This window comes from Aspergillus wentii, assembly GCF_001890725.1.
Source record: "Aspergillus wentii DTO 134E9 unplaced genomic scaffold ASPWEscaffold_5, whole genome shotgun sequence".
NCBI lineage: Eukaryota > Fungi > Ascomycota > Eurotiomycetes > Eurotiales > Aspergillaceae > Aspergillus > Aspergillus wentii.
The window spans coordinates 1,406,416-1,421,760 of record NW_024467836.1 but is presented as its reverse complement, the minus strand read 5'-3'; the positions used below and the strand labels follow the sequence as shown (position 1 = coordinate 1,421,760).

The following is a 15,345-nucleotide window of genomic DNA, read 5'->3' as shown; positions in this document are numbered from 1 at the left end:
GATTGGTTTATTGCGCCGTTTCCTCCCTCCCATCTTCTGTTCTGCGGTCCTGGTGTCTCATTTCGCATGGCCAGGATGCCCTTTTTTCCCCCTTTCCTCCCCTTTCCCCTTTTTCTTTTTTTAATCCAGTATAAACATGTAACATGCCATACAATATGACGCAATGAATGTCTCTTGACGGGGTTATAGTGACGCCGACCAAACCTCCTACCAGATTGGCTTTCAAGCGAGTTGGTTTTGCTGAATTAGTTAGACGTAATTAAAGATCATTGGAATGCATGTATCTATTGAGCAAATACAAGTTGACCACTGGATATATGATTAGATACCGCCGCATCACGTTTGTAGTTCCTGCATGAATCGATCCAATTATCCACATCAGAAAATAAACAAAAGAAAGAAGGAAAAAAAAGGGATATCCTCTATGTATGTATGTACGAAAGTCAAAATACATTCAAAAGTCACATGCTTTTTAAAAACCAAACCATCAAATACCACTTTCTACGTCACATCATCTATCTCAACTGATTCCGTCGGCTGGGGTGGATTCCAGCAAAGGCGTCGTTGGGGTCGTGATCAGCACCGCCGTTCTCCTGCGGGCCATTGTCGAAGTTCTTTCTCTTCTCTCTTTGGATTTCCTTGGCGGAGCGTTGTCGTTGTTCCTCGAGTCTCTGGTTCTTGGCCTCGATCTTGGACTTGCGATGGTCGGATTTACCGCCGCCGCCGGCACTGGGTGTATCTTAGCTTTGTATTCAGAAGAAGTGTAACGGGGGTATGCTCACGTCAATTCCACATTGATCCTCCGGGGAGGATACTTGCCATCGTTAAAGGTCGAGTGGTGGTACAGCTTCAGGCAGGTCTTCATACGGTCGTAGTTGTCAAACTCGATGAAGGCAAAGCCACGGCACTTGGTGGGCTTGTCTTTCTCGGTAGCCACACGGACCGAGGCTGGGGGGTTCTTTGCAAAATGATTCGTGATGGACTCCGTGTTGGCGGAGTAAGGCAGGTTACCTGGATGATTGTTAGCTGGGTCGAGAAGATAGGCACGGTGAAGAAGCAGCTTCCAACGTACCAACGAAAGCAATGAATCTGGCTTGCTTCTGCTCAGGCTCTATAGGCTGCTCGGCTGGTTGTTCGGTGGGTGTGTCGGTTTCCGAGGTCTTTTCCTTCTTTTCCTTCTTGGATTTTTTGTCTTTCTTTTCCTTCTTCTTCTCCTTCTTTTCTTCCTTGGTGGTTTCGACATCCACGTCCATTGCGTCTTCGGCCGGTGTCTCTGCGGGTGTTTCCTTGGTTTCCTCTACCTCTTCTTCCTTTTTCACCTTCTTTTCTTTCTTCTCCTTCTTTTCTTCCTTGTCCTTCTTTTCCTTCTTCTCTTCCTTATCCTTCTTGTCTTTCTTCTCTTTCTTGTCCTTCTTTTCCTTCTTCTCCTCTGTAGCCTCAACCTCGGGCTTCACCTCCTCAACATCGCGCGACTTGCTCTTTTCCTTCTTCTCTTTTTTCTCCTTCTTTTCCTTCTTGTCCTGCTTGACCTTCTTGCCCTCAGGCTCGGCCACACCCTCCTCAGCGAGCTTGCGCTTCTTGTCGCTCATTTTTTCCGATTAAACCGGGTTTTCTGAAAAGGGTGTATAAAATTGTATTATCGGGTAAAGATAATCAAGGATCGAATACGAGAAAATGGAAATTGACGGTTTGAATAGTTTCTTGCCAAAACAAAAAAATCTCGAGGGACGCTGAAAAATTGGGCGGAAACGGACAAAATTAGTTTCTGCCGGGCGGATTCGAGGCGGTGAGGCGGAGATCGGCTTATCAGCACATGCGAGTTCAACTGTTTAAGTAGGAGAAATGTGATGTAGGAGATATGTGATGTAGCAATGTTATTTTATGTATGATATGCTATTGGGTAGATCATTATAAACAATTCCTATTACGCCAGCCGACTCTTTTTTTTAAACCGCAATCAAAACACAATAATCCGAGCTGGCTTTTGCTTCGCCCCATACCGTTCGCGGAGCTCTGGCCGGGCAAGCAACTGCAGCAGTGGGAGATGTGTTTCTTTCATGTCAAAGATACCCCGCTGCTTTTGATCGATATAGGATCCGTCAATGACAATGCGTTCCAGTTCGTTCAATTTGAGAGTACCTGTATGGTTAGCCAGAGTCTTTTGTACGTAGGTTGAGCAACTTACCAGACTCGATCAAATCAGAAAGTCGGGCAGGGGTTCCAACACCAAGGCCCATTCTGTATCATGTTAGACTCCACGTTTGTAGTAGGACAGGGCTTGTCTTACCGTGCTCGCTGCAAGAACTGCTTGGCTTCTTCCAGCTTGATATGTTTTGCGAATAGCTTTCCAACTGTAGATTCCTTGTTCTGGAAACCTCGCAGAGATCTGTTTAAACCGTCAATTTGCTTGTTGGATTCTGACGGCCTTTGCAGGCTGTTTACTCACCTCACTACATCGGCTGCTCGGAGGGCGGCAGGGGAAACCACCAAGGTATGCGGAGTACCCTTTTCCTCCGAGGCTTTGGACAGATCAATCCCCTTGGGGTTAAATGCCTTGAGAAAGTCGGGGAGCTTCTCCAATGACCGCGACGAGTCGAAGGATGATGAATCGAAAAAGACGGAGTCTGCAATCTGTCAGTTCACATTCCCAAGATAACAATTCCAAGTCAAGGGCTCACATACCAGGAACAGAAAGATCCTCCAATTCCATAGCCGTCAACTCCTTGTTGAGCTTTTTGGCTCTCTGCACAAAATAATCGGCGAGTAATCGACCATCCATCTTTCCAATGGACTGATCGATTCCATCCTTGCGCTCCTGTTGCGTAACATCGACTTCTAGGGCAGCCTTGGCCTTGTGCTTCTGCTTCAGCTTGGCCCTCATCTTCTGTCTCTTGCTGGGACCCTCCGACGCATTGTTGGCGGGTGATGGGTCTGCGCCAGCTTTGGGCTCTTCTTTCGATGGCTGCTCTGCCTGCCTCTTGCGCTTCTTGTCCACCTTGGCAGCGAGACCAGATGTGTTATTACCTTCAGCCATTTTGGATTTATAAAAAAAAGTCTTTCGAATGAACAATAATGGCGATCCAGATCCTCCGTTGATATCCTCAAGTTTGCGCGGAGCAACTTTTTTCGCTGAATCAGCGGCGCTTATCGATAAGGAGAAGCCAATCAGAGAGTGGATACAGCCGGTCGTTGACAATTTTCCTTTTTGGGGAAAGCGTCATTTGCAGCATGCAAAGGAACTGTTCATTGGGAATATCTTGTCGAGCTTAAGAATTATATGAAGTTATGGATACTAAATAATCTTTGTTTGATGGAAACTATTACATTCTATGAACCTTGGTTAGCCAGTGGTAGTGGTTCGCATAGTCGTGCAAAGCATCTAAACCGCAAATGCGCCTGTATGTACGGAGTAGAACAGCATTAGGGCTACAATATAATTCAATATCACTTGGGCAATATCTATCAGTCTATGAGTGCTTCTGAGTCTATATTTGATCCAAATAAACAGCTGTAAATTTAGTATGAATCGCATTTGAATGAGCATCCATGCTGTGGATCATCTCTAAAAGCAGCAATGCCAAGACTGCGTATCTGACGATGGTCGATGAGACGCGCTCTTCTCCGTTCCATCAAACCCCTCCATCAACCATCACCGTTCATGCCAATCTCCGTCTTCTTTGTTCGAATGCTCGATTGATTTACAGTGGCATGTGACTCTAATAATCTTGTTCATATTATTCAATTGTCCCGGGTCGGCCTTTTATTAGCACAATGTCGACCCCGAAACCGCGTGGCCGTCGGTCACCTCGAGACTCTAGTTCTGGGGCAAACACCCCGGTAGGAGACACAACACTCACTGGGGTTTGTAGCTCTCAATTTCCGATATGTTCATGTTAACTAAATATACGTACAGCTTCAGCGTCTACCCGGCCATACGCGATACCCTCTTACACCGAGCCGTTTAAATGTAACGACCACGCCATCCGGAAACCGATCTGCTTCGCGATTCACACCACGGAATCGAGCTGGTGCTGCTCCTTCGACACCGTACGGACTTCGTGCAATGCAGCGACGCGCAGCAAACACGCCAGGGCGGGACCGTCGGAGGAGCGGGCGGGTACAAAGGGAAACTACATTTGACATCCTACGGAATCTAGGAAGAAGTATGATGAATACAATGCATGCATATGAGATTCGTGCTATAGGAGAAATTTTTGCTAACGGAAGTGGTGTTAAATAGCCCTCGCCCCTACAACCCAGCCGATTCAATCGTCGCCACAAGAACAGCCCGAGCCCGAAGAGGAAGAAGAGGAAAAAGAAAGGGATGAGATCGAAGAGCTAGACAACGAGCCTGCATTAGAACGACCAAGACTATCCCTGCCATTGGAAGATGTAGAGGAGGTTGAGGAAGGGAGTCCCGACATACCGCCACCCAGACTCTCGTTAGCATTTGAGGAAGAAGACCTCACTCAGGTGTCGGTCGAGTATCCTCGCCGGGCTGCCAACGAGAGTGACAAGACACGATTATCCATGATGAGCTATGGTGGTCCACGACTCAGTGAGAATTTTGGCGACTCAACTAGGCTAGAAAGCGGGTCGGAAGGCGGCGATGATACGGCTATGGAACGCGACGAGGGTGAGGATACCGTCGTTAGCCAAGGCGCTTTCGATAGAGGGTAAGTACATTGATCTTGTGTTTCCTATCTACAACTCTTGCTAATGTTATACAGAGGAGAAACCGAAGACTTGGGACGGTTCAACTTTGATTTCAACTTCCCCTCTCCTCCGCCTCCCGGTGCCGATGATGCGGACCAGGTTGTTCTAAATGACGACGAAGGGTTTGAGCTGCCTGCAATGGATTTACAACCGGAGGCAAATGGCATGCCCTCCGACGACGATGACGATGACGACCATGCTGTTGCTGGAGATTTCGGGCTGGATCTCAATATCCCAGGTCGTGCTTCACTAAGCGAAAGTCCCGGGATCGTCGGGGGTGGGCTGCGAGAGGAAGAAGGCATTACTCCAGGCTCAAAGCAGAAGAAACTCTCTCGCCATGGCATCCCTGTCCCTAACATGCCTGCCGGGGTGGTCCGAAAGATGGCTATTCGATTTGCGCGAGCAAGAGCCGGATCGAAGGCAAAGATCAACAAGACGACATTGGCTGCAATTGAGCAAGCATCATCGTGGTATTTCGAGCAAGTGAGTGAAGACCTGACTGCGTATTCCAAGCACGCAGGGCGCAAAACCATCGATGAAAACGATGTTACAGCTTTGATGAGAAGGTGAGTCGCTTGATCCTTTCTGGTCCCAGACACGATGCTAACAAAAGTAGACAACGTCATGTCAATAACTCAACCACCATCTTCTCTCTCGCGCAGAAGCATCTGCCCAAGGAACTACTACAGGACATGAGACTGGCAATGCCACCATGAACAACTGATTTATCGTACACCAACCAACAAGAACACCCAACGCCGCCAACCAATGCGCAGTAAGACCCTAGGACCAGCTCCGGTTTTGACGAACACGGCGAGTAGCCTCATTGGGTCTTTTCCGGATAATCATCCATAGCATGATTGATGTCGCAAAGGACAGGCCAAACCTGTTGAGGGTCAGCAAGAATTTTACCAAGGACAACAGCATTGAGACTTTGCTGGTCTATGGATGGAATTTGCGCGTATAAGAATATGCTTACCATGTGAGAATATACTGGCCATGGTTATTTCTCAGGTTGACTTCGGGCGCACGACCAATGGGGATACCCTTGGCCTCCCTGTCCATGAACTCGAGCATGTCGGGAACTGATAGATTGATGGTCAGCCATGTCGACTAGATTTGCTAGGATATTAGCTTACCCATTGTCTGCTCAATCCACACCGGCTGACTGCCCGTCAGTTCAGCCATCTGTTGAATGTCAGGAAAATAGAATTTTCCTTCCTCGGGCTTATTGTCCGGTGTAAACATGTTCTTCTTCCAAGGCTCTCGTAGCAAACCCTCAATAATCACCTCTTCCCGCGGAACTCCAATTTGTCTATCCTTCTGGTCCTTCAATTTTCTAGAGATCCAGCCTCTGTTCACCAGTACAGTGCTCTCCCCCTCCCTCTCAAGAGGCGTGATCACGAAGAAACCATCCTGGCCTTCACGCATGCGAGGCCCAATAAGCATCTCCTGGTCATGGCGCAGATGACCTTTAGCATAGACTCGGCGGTAGTCGAATTCGGAGATCGCATCAGGGTCGACTCGTGGGGGCAATGGAAGAGGAGGCTTAACGAGACGGTCTTCGAATTTCGCGATCAACTTGGTCTTCCAATCGAGACGTTGAACTTGCCAGGCACCCAGACCAAAGGAAATGATAGGAATCAGAGCTATAGATAGCCATGTTAGTTAATACATCCATCGCAGATTATTTGCGCAACAACACAGGTATAACCATACCGAGAATAATGAGACCCGGGCCATGTTTCCGACCGGTACGGACAATCTTTGCGGGGTTATCCACGACAGAGAGCCATCTGGGATCATCTGCCATCTGCTGGCCATTGTAGAAGCGAATCTGCTGTCGACGACATCTGGCGCAAATCGAATCAAGCTTCAGGGCAGGACTCCGAACAGTCCGTGACGACGACTGCCACGGCGTTGCTGCAGTCCGTTGAAGGACAGAAAAGATAGACCGCATGGTCAATCGCAGACCTGTCCTGGTCTATGTACAAAATGTCGAGATCAATGGGAACACTTTGGTTCAATTGTGAGCGATGGGGGGGGGGGTTTTGGTATTATTCTTGACGGGGTTTCCTCCGGCGGAACTGGCGCTGGCTCGTGATCGGAGGACCCAACGGTTTGCTCCGACAAGAAGACAAGCAAGCTGTACTTCTCCAACTACAAGCTTGGTGTTGTGCTTCCCCCAAAATATGAGGCGATCATGATGTTCTTTCAGGGAAGCCTTCAAGAGGGCATTGCTCTCGCTCTGAATCAAGCAAAGGCCGTCATCTGCTTCGTTCGAGGTTTGTCTGTCGATCCCCGCATCATCACCTAGCTCCTGTGTACAGACAGCTCTACATCTTTGCCACTTTTGTCTCATCTAGGGGCTAACCACCATCGGATGCAATAGATGATACGCCAGAGAGTGATAAATGGGAAAATGAGTACTTTGCAGATGAGAATGTATTGTAAAGTCCAATCCTTGCTGCCCAGGTTCTAGGCTAACGTGGCCAGCAGTTTGCGCAAGTACTCGAGGCCAAATCTGTCCTGCTGCGGCTCACGGCAGGGAGTCAGGAAGCCGGCTTCTTGACTTCTTTCTGTCCGATTATCAAATTTCCGGCTGTTGTCGTTATTAGGTAAGTGGCGCATGCCCCTAGAATCTAGTATAGTAGAACTAATTCATGGTGCTATAGAAATGGCATGCTACGCGAATATTTTGTGCCCGAAATCTCCAAGGAGGACTTTCATGAGCGGTTGACGGCTGTTCTCGAAGATAGGAAACCATCTATTCAAGGAGATTCAACAGCTCCGCCACAGGATGGTCCCCAGACCGGTGGTACAACCCAAGCTTCTACAGCGCCAGCACCTATACCTGCTACATCCCCCTCTCCAGCTACAGCTACTCCTGCGCCAGAAAATATTGCGACACAAGAATCCACAGAGAGGCCGCGTGATGGGAGTATACGGACTGGGAAACAACGGGTAGAGTCTGCGGAGCCTTCCCATCCTCGAGCCAAGCCAACGAGCTCTTTGCCACAGAAGCGTCCGCAGCAGAAAGAAGAGAAGGACCAGGGTGCCAGCAAGAGTGAGAAGAATGCTAAGAAAACGCCCATTCAGAAGCAGAAGCCAACATCGAAGGCTTCAGAACCTGCTCGATCTGCTAGCAACACCAGCAAACCTGCAGAAGTTCGTCAAGCCCCCACGCCAATGCTTCCCAAACAATATCGTCTTCAAGTCCGACTATTTGATGGGAGCTCTGTCCGGTCTAGTTTCACCCCTTCCCAGACGATCAGAAGCCACGTCCGGCCCTGGCTTGATGAAAAAATGGGGGACGAAACACGCCCCTATAATTTGAAGCACATTCTAACGCCACTGCCAAATCGAACTCTCACTATTGCCGAAGAGGAGCAAACTCTTGAGGATCTTAGTCTAGGTTCAACGGCAAACTTGGTCATGATCCCTATTCAGTCTTATACGGAGGCGTATACTGGATCATCATCTAGCTTGCCCGCGCGAGCTGCGTATGCCACGTACGATCTCGTTTCCTCTGCAGTCGGCACCGCGACAGGGCTGGTAGGCTCATTCCTCGGGTATGGACAAACAGCACCATCGCCTTCATCTGAAACTACGGCAGCTACTGGCTCTTTATCTGGTGATGCTGCTCGGAGACCGCGTCCTGCTGCCTCTCGAGGATCCAATATCAGAACTTTGAGGGACCAACCGCAGAAAGACAATGAATTTTATAACGGGAACCAGGTAGGCAATCTATGGTGTTTCACCAACGTCTTGGAACTTGCTGACAGCTCTTATTTTAGCTGAATTTCGAGCCTCGAAATAGGCCCGACGGCCAATAAGATTGAAACCATGTAGTATGGCGTTTATGGCTCTTTTTACTCTTTAATCCCTGGAGTTCGAATACTGTGAGACACGTGCGTCTTTGCTTTGAAAATTATGGTCCTTGAAAAAGAGGATCGGTTTTATTTTACGAGCCTGCAACGAAGGAAGAGTGGAATGGGGCCATTTATTTTTTGTCGTCTGTTTTAAGTATTTTTTTTCTTCATCTAGATATCATAGACCAACCCTAAGTATATGGGAGGTCGAAAAACCAATTATAATATCAAACGTGACTCCCTAGGGAGAATGGTATACAGTAGAGTGGGATAGTGCCGCTATGCAAATACAATTCAACCATCGTCGCAAAGTCCAGCCGGACTTGTTTCGAACCCATCATTGCACCGAAGCCGTTATTTCACCCAAAGTACAAATTGAACAAAGAAAAAGATAAGAGCAAATGCTTAGTATGGCTTGGCAGCAGCCTGGCAGGCTTTCTGTTCGGTTTGTTAGCATCTGCAAAGAAGGAAAAGGATATATAGGACTCGTCAACATACCAGCTGGTCAAGGTACCATCCGCAAATGCTCATGTTGCCCTGCTGCTCATCCATACACTTGCGGAAGTTGAGGACGTCGGTCTGGCAGGCGGGGTTCTCGTACGAGCTGTTGGCGGCGTTGCTCTGGTACAGTCCAGAGTCCATGGGCTGGGCAGGGGCAGCCTGCTGGGGCTCAGCAGGGGCGCTAGAGCCACCGCTGAACATACCACCGATGGCGTGTCCGATAGAGGAACCGACAGCGACGCCACTACATGAAAGTTAGTATCATTGTAAACGTGGTCTGGTAGATGCCAAAATCCCGCATTTCTTCAGGTAGTTGCCACCATATCCAGATCAAGAGGGGGGGAACATCACTTACGCTGCGGTCGATGCCATTTGGCCGAAAAGGCCCGGGCCCTGCGACTGGGCAGGAGGAGCCTGCTGAGCCTGAGGAGGGGGGTGAGCAGCAGTAGAGTGAGGCTGCGCCTGCTGCTGGCCGTAGGGAGAAGCGGCCGGTCTAGCGGGAGCAGCAGTAGGTCTGGTGGGAGCGCTGCGGGCAGGAGTAGGCGCACCACGGCGTTGACGAGGCATGATGATGGTTATGGGTGTATGGTAGGAGGAGAAAAGTGATAAGAAGTTGATGAAAAGTGGATAGTAGCGAGATCAAGTTGAAGAAGGCGATTTGGGGCTTGATATATGTCGGAAGCGCAAAAGAAAGAAGAAGCTCGAAATGTCGGCGGAGAAGGACGAAAACTCCGATGCAGCTGCTAAATATACAGGCTGTGATTGGTGGAAAGCCAGGGTTATGTAATCAGACCAGCAAACTACCGGGGAATACAATACGTGCATAACTTACACAGCGAAACTCGGCTATAATACCGGGAAGATTACGGATATTACAGATACCGGACATTGGATATCCCCGTTGAGGTGCCTGAGTTTTACGGTTTATCGCATGTTTTTCGCTTCTTAACTCCAGTGCTGTTTTCGACATGCAAAGATATTCTCTGCCAATTTAGTCTCGTTCAATAATTCTGAGTTTTCGATGCTTCTAGTTCACTATGTGGATTGGATATAGTGCCTGCAGTGCCCCATGACCTCCGTTATCCGGTCCGAAGAACATCAACTATGAGTCACTTGTTCATAAGGATGGATATTTGCTTGTTAATGCCTCAGTTATCCTGAATCTAAAATAAGATCATGTCATCACATGCAGCATATGTCGTCATTTGATTGTGGGCCTCTATTTGATATCTAAAGTTGACTTTATCGATGCTCGATGCTTACTATACGAAGAAACCAAAGTAAAGAATGCAACTTTTATCTAAATTTAATTAACCGCCCAATTCCCAAAGTAATCTAAGGGTATCCAATGAGAAAAATAATGTATACACGTTGTCAAGTGCTGAAACAGCGCAGTGGGTTATGGCTGGCAATCACCAATATATGACCTCATATCGCCATGATTATGGACAAGGCGTCGAGAGACCCTTCGAGGTATCAGTGATTGATGCAGCTGACAGATCGGCCAGTCTACCAAACCCCAGCTGGCGGCAGTCCAACGTGAAGCCATGAAGATCGGAGCCAGCCGATCATATTGAAGAAACCTGTTCGTTGCCTTCGTAGGCATACAGTCCTAAGTACTATCCAGACCCTTTTCATTTCGCATTTCTGGCCTTTCGTTTTTCCTCCTTCTTTTGCCTTCTCTCTTTCTTTGTCTCTTGTCGCTCTTCCTTGTTCTGCTTCTTTCTTTGCTTAGGGGCTTTTGGGCCCTCATGTTTTGCCTTGCTTTTCCTCTTCTTTTCAGAGTGTGTTGGCTGAGTTGCTTCAGTAGGTTGAGCAGCTGGTGCTGAGTCTACGCCCATCTCCTCATCGTCGGAGTCACCGTTATCGGGTCCGGATTCTGAGTTTGAGCCCAAGTGACTGGACGGATCCTTGGAAGAATTCTCAGATGCCGCTTTTTTAGCTAGCAACGACGCTTTGACCTGAGCGCGTGCCTTTTCCTTTGCCTCCCGTTCTTTCCGCTCCAGATCTATTTTATCATTCCCAGCCTGAGACAAATGAGCGATCAGTCCAATTGAAGGAGGATATTATAACAAACTTACAAGACCATGTTTAATGAATCGACCAGCAGCCTGTTTGTCAAGTGTCATAGTTCGTTTTTCTGGCTCTGTTTCTAATGCCTTGATCTTCTCGAAGTACTGCTTCACCCTCGTCAGTTCTCTGAATACCGGATGCTCCTTGGCGTTCACGCCATGGAGACGTAAGTAAGCTGACAAAAGTTAGCAAATCAGAAACCCCCAGACATATTCAGAAGTACACGTACAGAAGATAAGTGACTCCAGCGCGTAGGTGACCAAAACGTGAAGTTTCGCCTTGTCTAGAACAGGCAATTTCTTTGACGTTTCAGACACCTGGCGTTCCAGAATGGGCTGAAGGGCCTCCTCCAAATCGTCGACATTATCGTCCAGCTGCTCAAGCAGCGGCATTAAATCAACTGGGTCCATTGTTGTTATAAAAGTTGCAAGTGATGATGAATGGATCCTCGTTCCTCAGAAATTCTTTGGCGGATAATGTCGATTTTTTATCTTCGGGCGGTGAGTGGGGCGGTCTACAGCTTCGATCCTGCGTCTCCTAAAACTACATCATTTGCATCCAAATAAATCGTCACTCCAAGCATTGTTGTCTTGCTTCGTGCAAGCTTTTTAGAATTTTACTACATTGGGCTGCTTTTTTTTGACTTTTTGAAAACCTCCATAATGCGAATCTAATCAACACCGTGCCTTCCATATCTTGTTCCTCCGACGCCGACTGCACGTATCGCATCATCTATCGGGGTTTCCCCGTCAATCCTTCAAAGTGTTGTACATACTAGGGCGCCGTCCGCTGTTGCGGACCGGTGTATACGAACTATGCCTTCCGACAGGGAATAAACTGGGCCGATGGACTGTTACTCGATCCCGATCAACATGGATGCAGGATGCAGAAGAAATATCAAAAGAAGCTGGGGGAAGTCGGCTATCAGGGCGAATTCATATACTTGGGCTTGGGAATGTAGGCACATTCATTGCCCACTCATTGGCCGCGCGACCATCTCCTCCGCCTATGACCCTCTTGCTACATAATCCGAACCTTTACCGGCATTGGTTAGCGAAGAAGAAGTGTCTCGCAATCAATACAAACGGGTTAGACGACATCAAAACGGGGTTTGATATCGATGTTTTGAACAGTGAAACATGGCATTCGTTGCCGTACTTTGATGAAAATGGCACCCCAAAAAAGGATAAGAACAACCTCAGCGAAAAGGCCCTAAAGGCTGAGGCCGAACAGTCGCTCGCCCAATCAAAGGAAGATGACGAGCATATCGAGTGTTTGATTGTTACCGTCAAGGCGAACATGACTGTCAAAGCATTGGGTTCTGTCAGTCACCGACTGACGCGCGACTCTACGGTCCTCCTTCTTCAAAACGGCATGGGGACGATTGAAGAACTCAATAAAAAGGTCTTCCCAGATCCACTCAAGCGTCCTAATTATATGTCTGGTGTTCTCTCACATGGGTTATTGCGCAAAGATTCGTTCCAAGTGGCTCACACGGGAGTTGGCACGACGATTCTAAGTCCTGTTCCATCTCGTGATTCTCTCTCTCCAGTAGTAGCGGATGAAAAGACTGACTGGGCTCCTACAACAAAATATTTGCTGCGCACATTGACATTGACACCGCCGCTTGTTGCTATCGCAGAAACCCCTTCCTCTCTTCTGCAATATCAACTCGAGAAGTTGGCCATGAATGCCGTGATCAACCCGTTAACAGCCATCTTGGAGTGTGGAAACGGCGAGCTTCTTTACAATTATAGCTTCACCCGTCTGATGCGGCTTCTTCTCCTTGAAATCTCCAGTGTAATTTGCGCATTGCCTGAATTGCAGGGTATTCCTGGAGTTGAATTCCGTTTCTCTCCTGAAAGGCTGCGACGAATGGTTGTTCAGCTCGCAAACAAGACTGCAAAGAATAGCAGCTCGATGCTGCAGGACGTTCAGGGCCGGAAAGTAACGGAAATCGAGTATATAAATGGCTACATCATACAGAGGGGCGAGGAACTTGGCATCAAATGCGCAGTCAATTACATGATCAAGCAAATGGTGCTTGCCAAACAAGATATGTTGAAGCAGAGAGAATCCGGGGCAATTCCGGTGGATCTGAGTTCTGAGGTTGATGGTTGATGTGTTTATCTCCTGACAAGACAGTGGGTTTCCTTATCTGAGAGGTAACCAGCTTCAATCTACAAGTCCTTCCCTGTATTTTAGCAGGAATCAGCTTTCAAGGCTTCGTCGCAGAGATGCTTGATCTGCTTCCATCGTTTCAGGAGCATATCAATCTTTCCGCTATGTATCTGGTTCTCTCCGCTGGATTTCATAGCCTCCAAAGTGGCGATTTTCCTATCCGCCTCTTTGGCATAAATCTTTATCCATTCTTGGATAGTGGCCTGGGTCTTATTGTCGTCAACACCCTTCATGGAATGGCCGAGAACATAATTCCGCCAGTCTCTGCGTGTCATATACTTAATGCAGGCAGCGATTTCAGTGCGGAAACAGGCGCCAGTGGCAGTTAATTGATAATTACTAGTGGTTCATGGATGAGCAATCGAAAGAAAAACAAATCAGTAAAGGCTTACATACCCGTAGTATTGCTGTAAATCCAGTTCCTCATGCTGGGATGCGTCGAAATCTTGGAATATAATATCATCGAGATATAATGATTCATATTCATTATCATCGAGGAAAAACCCGTCTACTCATGTCAGTCAACGCAGAATAGTGGCTTTCGGGCTATATATTTCTCACATTCAGCAAACAGAAAATCATTTGGGTGAGCTCCATAGCTCATGTATATTTCTTCTCCTTGTTCTGTAAACTTATGTTAGATATAAATGAGAAAGAATGTTCAAAGATGGGTCAATACCATAATTCTTTGTAGCCCGGAAGACGTAGTTTGCACCATCGAAATTCACATTACACTATACGACGTCAGAAACGTTGTTTGGGTCAAAGCAATGCAGTTGACAGAAAGATCAGCAAGAAAAAGGCGACTTACTGCCACATCTGAATGGTTAAAGTAATCTGCAAATGGCAATAGTGCCATGGCATCATTGCGGTCTTCTGGTGCCTCGTCACCAGGCATCAGATAAAAGAAACTCCTCGTATTGACAATGAGCCAGTGATATGCAAAGGTATCCCAATCTGTATCAGGAAAAACGGACACAACAGTACTCCACGCATCATGAAGTCTCTTCTCTTGCTGGGGAAGCAGGTTTTGATGGAAAGTGTCGTATTCATGCCCACCCCTATTTTTGGGGATTCCATCCCAAGAGCCGGATATTGATGGAGGAAGAAGAACTGACTGAGTCGAGTGGCTGTCATATTTCGAGTTGGAGGCTCGCAAGGCCTGGGGCCACAGAATGGGCATGCTGTCTTCAAAGTCTTGAGGGTGAGGCCAAGTTTTTCTCCAGAGCTCGTATTTTTCGAGATCTTCTGGGTCCCCATGGGTGAAAAACGCAGCATATAATGCATGGGTGGAGGTCCCTTCGGGGAATTTCCTGCGAAATGCCTCAGGAAGACATTGAGAAGTCACCATGGCATCCAATGGCACTATCACTATCTTTTCATCTTTCTTATATCGCAGAATAATCAGCATATGAGCCTTCGGGCAACCAGATAGCAGTTGGGTATACCATGATATTACGAGTAGCTATCATTCCCAAGCCGCGACCTGGAAATCTCGCCGGGGCGACTCCATTCATGACAATTCCTTGGGAAGCGGCCCATTCTGTGAATTGATCATGAACCTCTCCGGGCCACCAGTCTGGTTGCATTTTGGAGTTTGGTATGAATTGATTTTTAGAATTGTGAATTTGCAGAAGATGAGAATAAATTGAAAAAATCGGTAAAAGAATGTGATCTGATTTTTTAGCAGATTATGCTCTTATATATCCCACAACAGCGATTAGATTGATAACAAGTAGTCGTAGCTGAGATTGCGATACCGGACCAGAGCTGCTTTCTTATAGTGATTGAATATCTCCTACAGCATGCTGGTATTGTGAATTGTCGCATTCCAGTTGCTGTTTTCCCGTTCGACCCCGATATAAGAAGACAATATTGATATCGATCGGTGGTGGCATCGCATGTCCGCCGCACGTGCCACCCGGAGCTCTTCCGCTGCCTCCAGAACTTCAATGTCATACCACCTCTATATCCATTCTCCCATGTTTATGAGCCCAACGTG

The 15,345-nt window shown here is 47.6% G+C and overlaps 9 protein-coding genes across 9 annotated transcripts; 3 read left to right on the top strand and 6 right to left on the bottom strand.

Moving 5' to 3' along the window:
• Positions 1-515: 515 nt before the first annotated feature.
• ASPWEDRAFT_29377 (RNA-binding protein) lies at positions 516-1,589 on the bottom strand (the record flags this gene model as incomplete). The annotated part of the gene is made up of 3 exons (XM_040833266.1): positions 516-729; positions 783-1,011; positions 1,073-1,589. The coding sequence occupies 3 exons, from the start codon at positions 1,587-1,589 to the stop codon at positions 516-518; spliced, it is 960 nt and encodes a 319-aa protein (XP_040687890.1).
• Positions 1,590-1,767: 178 nt separating this feature from the next.
• On the bottom strand, positions 1,768-3,112 carry ASPWEDRAFT_42146 (uncharacterized protein). Its single transcript, XM_040835720.1, has 5 exons — positions 2,683-3,112; positions 2,447-2,624; positions 2,288-2,386; positions 2,186-2,238; positions 1,768-2,139 (listed from the first exon to the last, which is right to left on the bottom strand). Exons 1-5 carry the CDS (start codon positions 3,032-3,034, stop codon positions 1,958-1,960), a joined length of 864 nt encoding a protein of 287 aa, XP_040687889.1. The 5' UTR covers positions 3,035-3,112; the 3' UTR covers positions 1,768-1,957.
• A 538-nt stretch (positions 3,113-3,650) lies between these two features.
• ASPWEDRAFT_184729 (uncharacterized protein) lies at positions 3,651-5,432 on the top strand (the record flags this gene model as incomplete). The annotated part of the gene is made up of 5 exons (XM_040832041.1): positions 3,651-3,861; positions 3,914-4,163; positions 4,241-4,676; positions 4,731-5,282; positions 5,333-5,432. Exons 1-5 carry the CDS (start codon positions 3,772-3,774, stop codon positions 5,430-5,432), a joined length of 1,428 nt encoding a protein of 475 aa, XP_040687888.1. The 5' UTR covers positions 3,651-3,771.
• Positions 5,433-5,691: 259 nt separating this feature from the next.
• ASPWEDRAFT_113743 (cytochrome oxidase assembly protein SHY1) lies at positions 5,692-6,676 on the bottom strand (the record flags this gene model as incomplete). The annotated part of the gene is made up of 3 exons (XM_040828429.1): positions 5,692-5,801; positions 5,856-6,365; positions 6,436-6,676. 3 exons carry the CDS (start codon positions 6,674-6,676, stop codon positions 5,692-5,694), a joined length of 861 nt encoding a protein of 286 aa, XP_040687887.1.
• Positions 6,677-6,919: 243 nt separating this feature from the next.
• On the top strand, positions 6,920-8,517 carry ASPWEDRAFT_29373 (UBX domain protein; the record flags this gene model as incomplete). The annotated part of the gene is made up of 4 exons (XM_040833265.1): positions 6,920-7,001; positions 7,109-7,161; positions 7,216-7,334; positions 7,392-8,517. The coding sequence occupies 4 exons, from the start codon at positions 6,920-6,922 to the stop codon at positions 8,515-8,517; spliced, it is 1,380 nt and encodes a 459-aa protein (XP_040687886.1).
• Positions 8,518-8,944: 427 nt separating this feature from the next.
• On the bottom strand, positions 8,945-9,812 carry ASPWEDRAFT_69933 (uncharacterized protein). Its single transcript, XM_040839084.1, has 3 exons — positions 9,445-9,812; positions 9,087-9,333; positions 8,945-9,026 (listed from the first exon to the last, which is right to left on the bottom strand). The coding sequence occupies exons 1-3, from the start codon at positions 9,654-9,656 to the stop codon at positions 8,994-8,996; spliced, it is 492 nt and encodes a 163-aa protein (XP_040687885.1). The 5' UTR covers positions 9,657-9,812; the 3' UTR covers positions 8,945-8,993.
• A 1,220-nt stretch (positions 9,813-11,032) lies between these two features.
• ASPWEDRAFT_42143 (Sas10/Utp3/C1D family protein) lies at positions 11,033-11,848 on the bottom strand. The gene has a single exon (XM_040835719.1). The coding sequence runs from the start codon at positions 11,570-11,572 to the stop codon at positions 11,348-11,350; it is 225 nt and encodes a 74-aa protein (XP_040687884.1). The 5' UTR covers positions 11,573-11,848; the 3' UTR covers positions 11,033-11,347.
• On the top strand, positions 11,747-13,683 carry ASPWEDRAFT_42141 (ketopantoate reductase family protein). Its single transcript, XM_040835718.1, has one exon. It carries the CDS (start codon positions 12,039-12,041, stop codon positions 13,281-13,283), a length of 1,245 nt encoding a protein of 414 aa, XP_040687883.1. The 5' UTR covers positions 11,747-12,038; the 3' UTR covers positions 13,284-13,683.
• Positions 13,324-15,331, bottom strand: ASPWEDRAFT_564199 (uncharacterized protein). Its single transcript, XM_040838286.1, has 6 exons — positions 14,792-15,331; positions 14,155-14,730; positions 14,023-14,077; positions 13,905-13,967; positions 13,740-13,851; positions 13,324-13,682 (listed from the first exon to the last, which is right to left on the bottom strand). The coding sequence occupies exons 1-6, from the start codon at positions 14,930-14,932 to the stop codon at positions 13,364-13,366; spliced, it is 1,266 nt and encodes a 421-aa protein (XP_040687882.1). The 5' UTR covers positions 14,933-15,331; the 3' UTR covers positions 13,324-13,363.
• Positions 15,332-15,345: the final 14 nt, after the last annotated feature.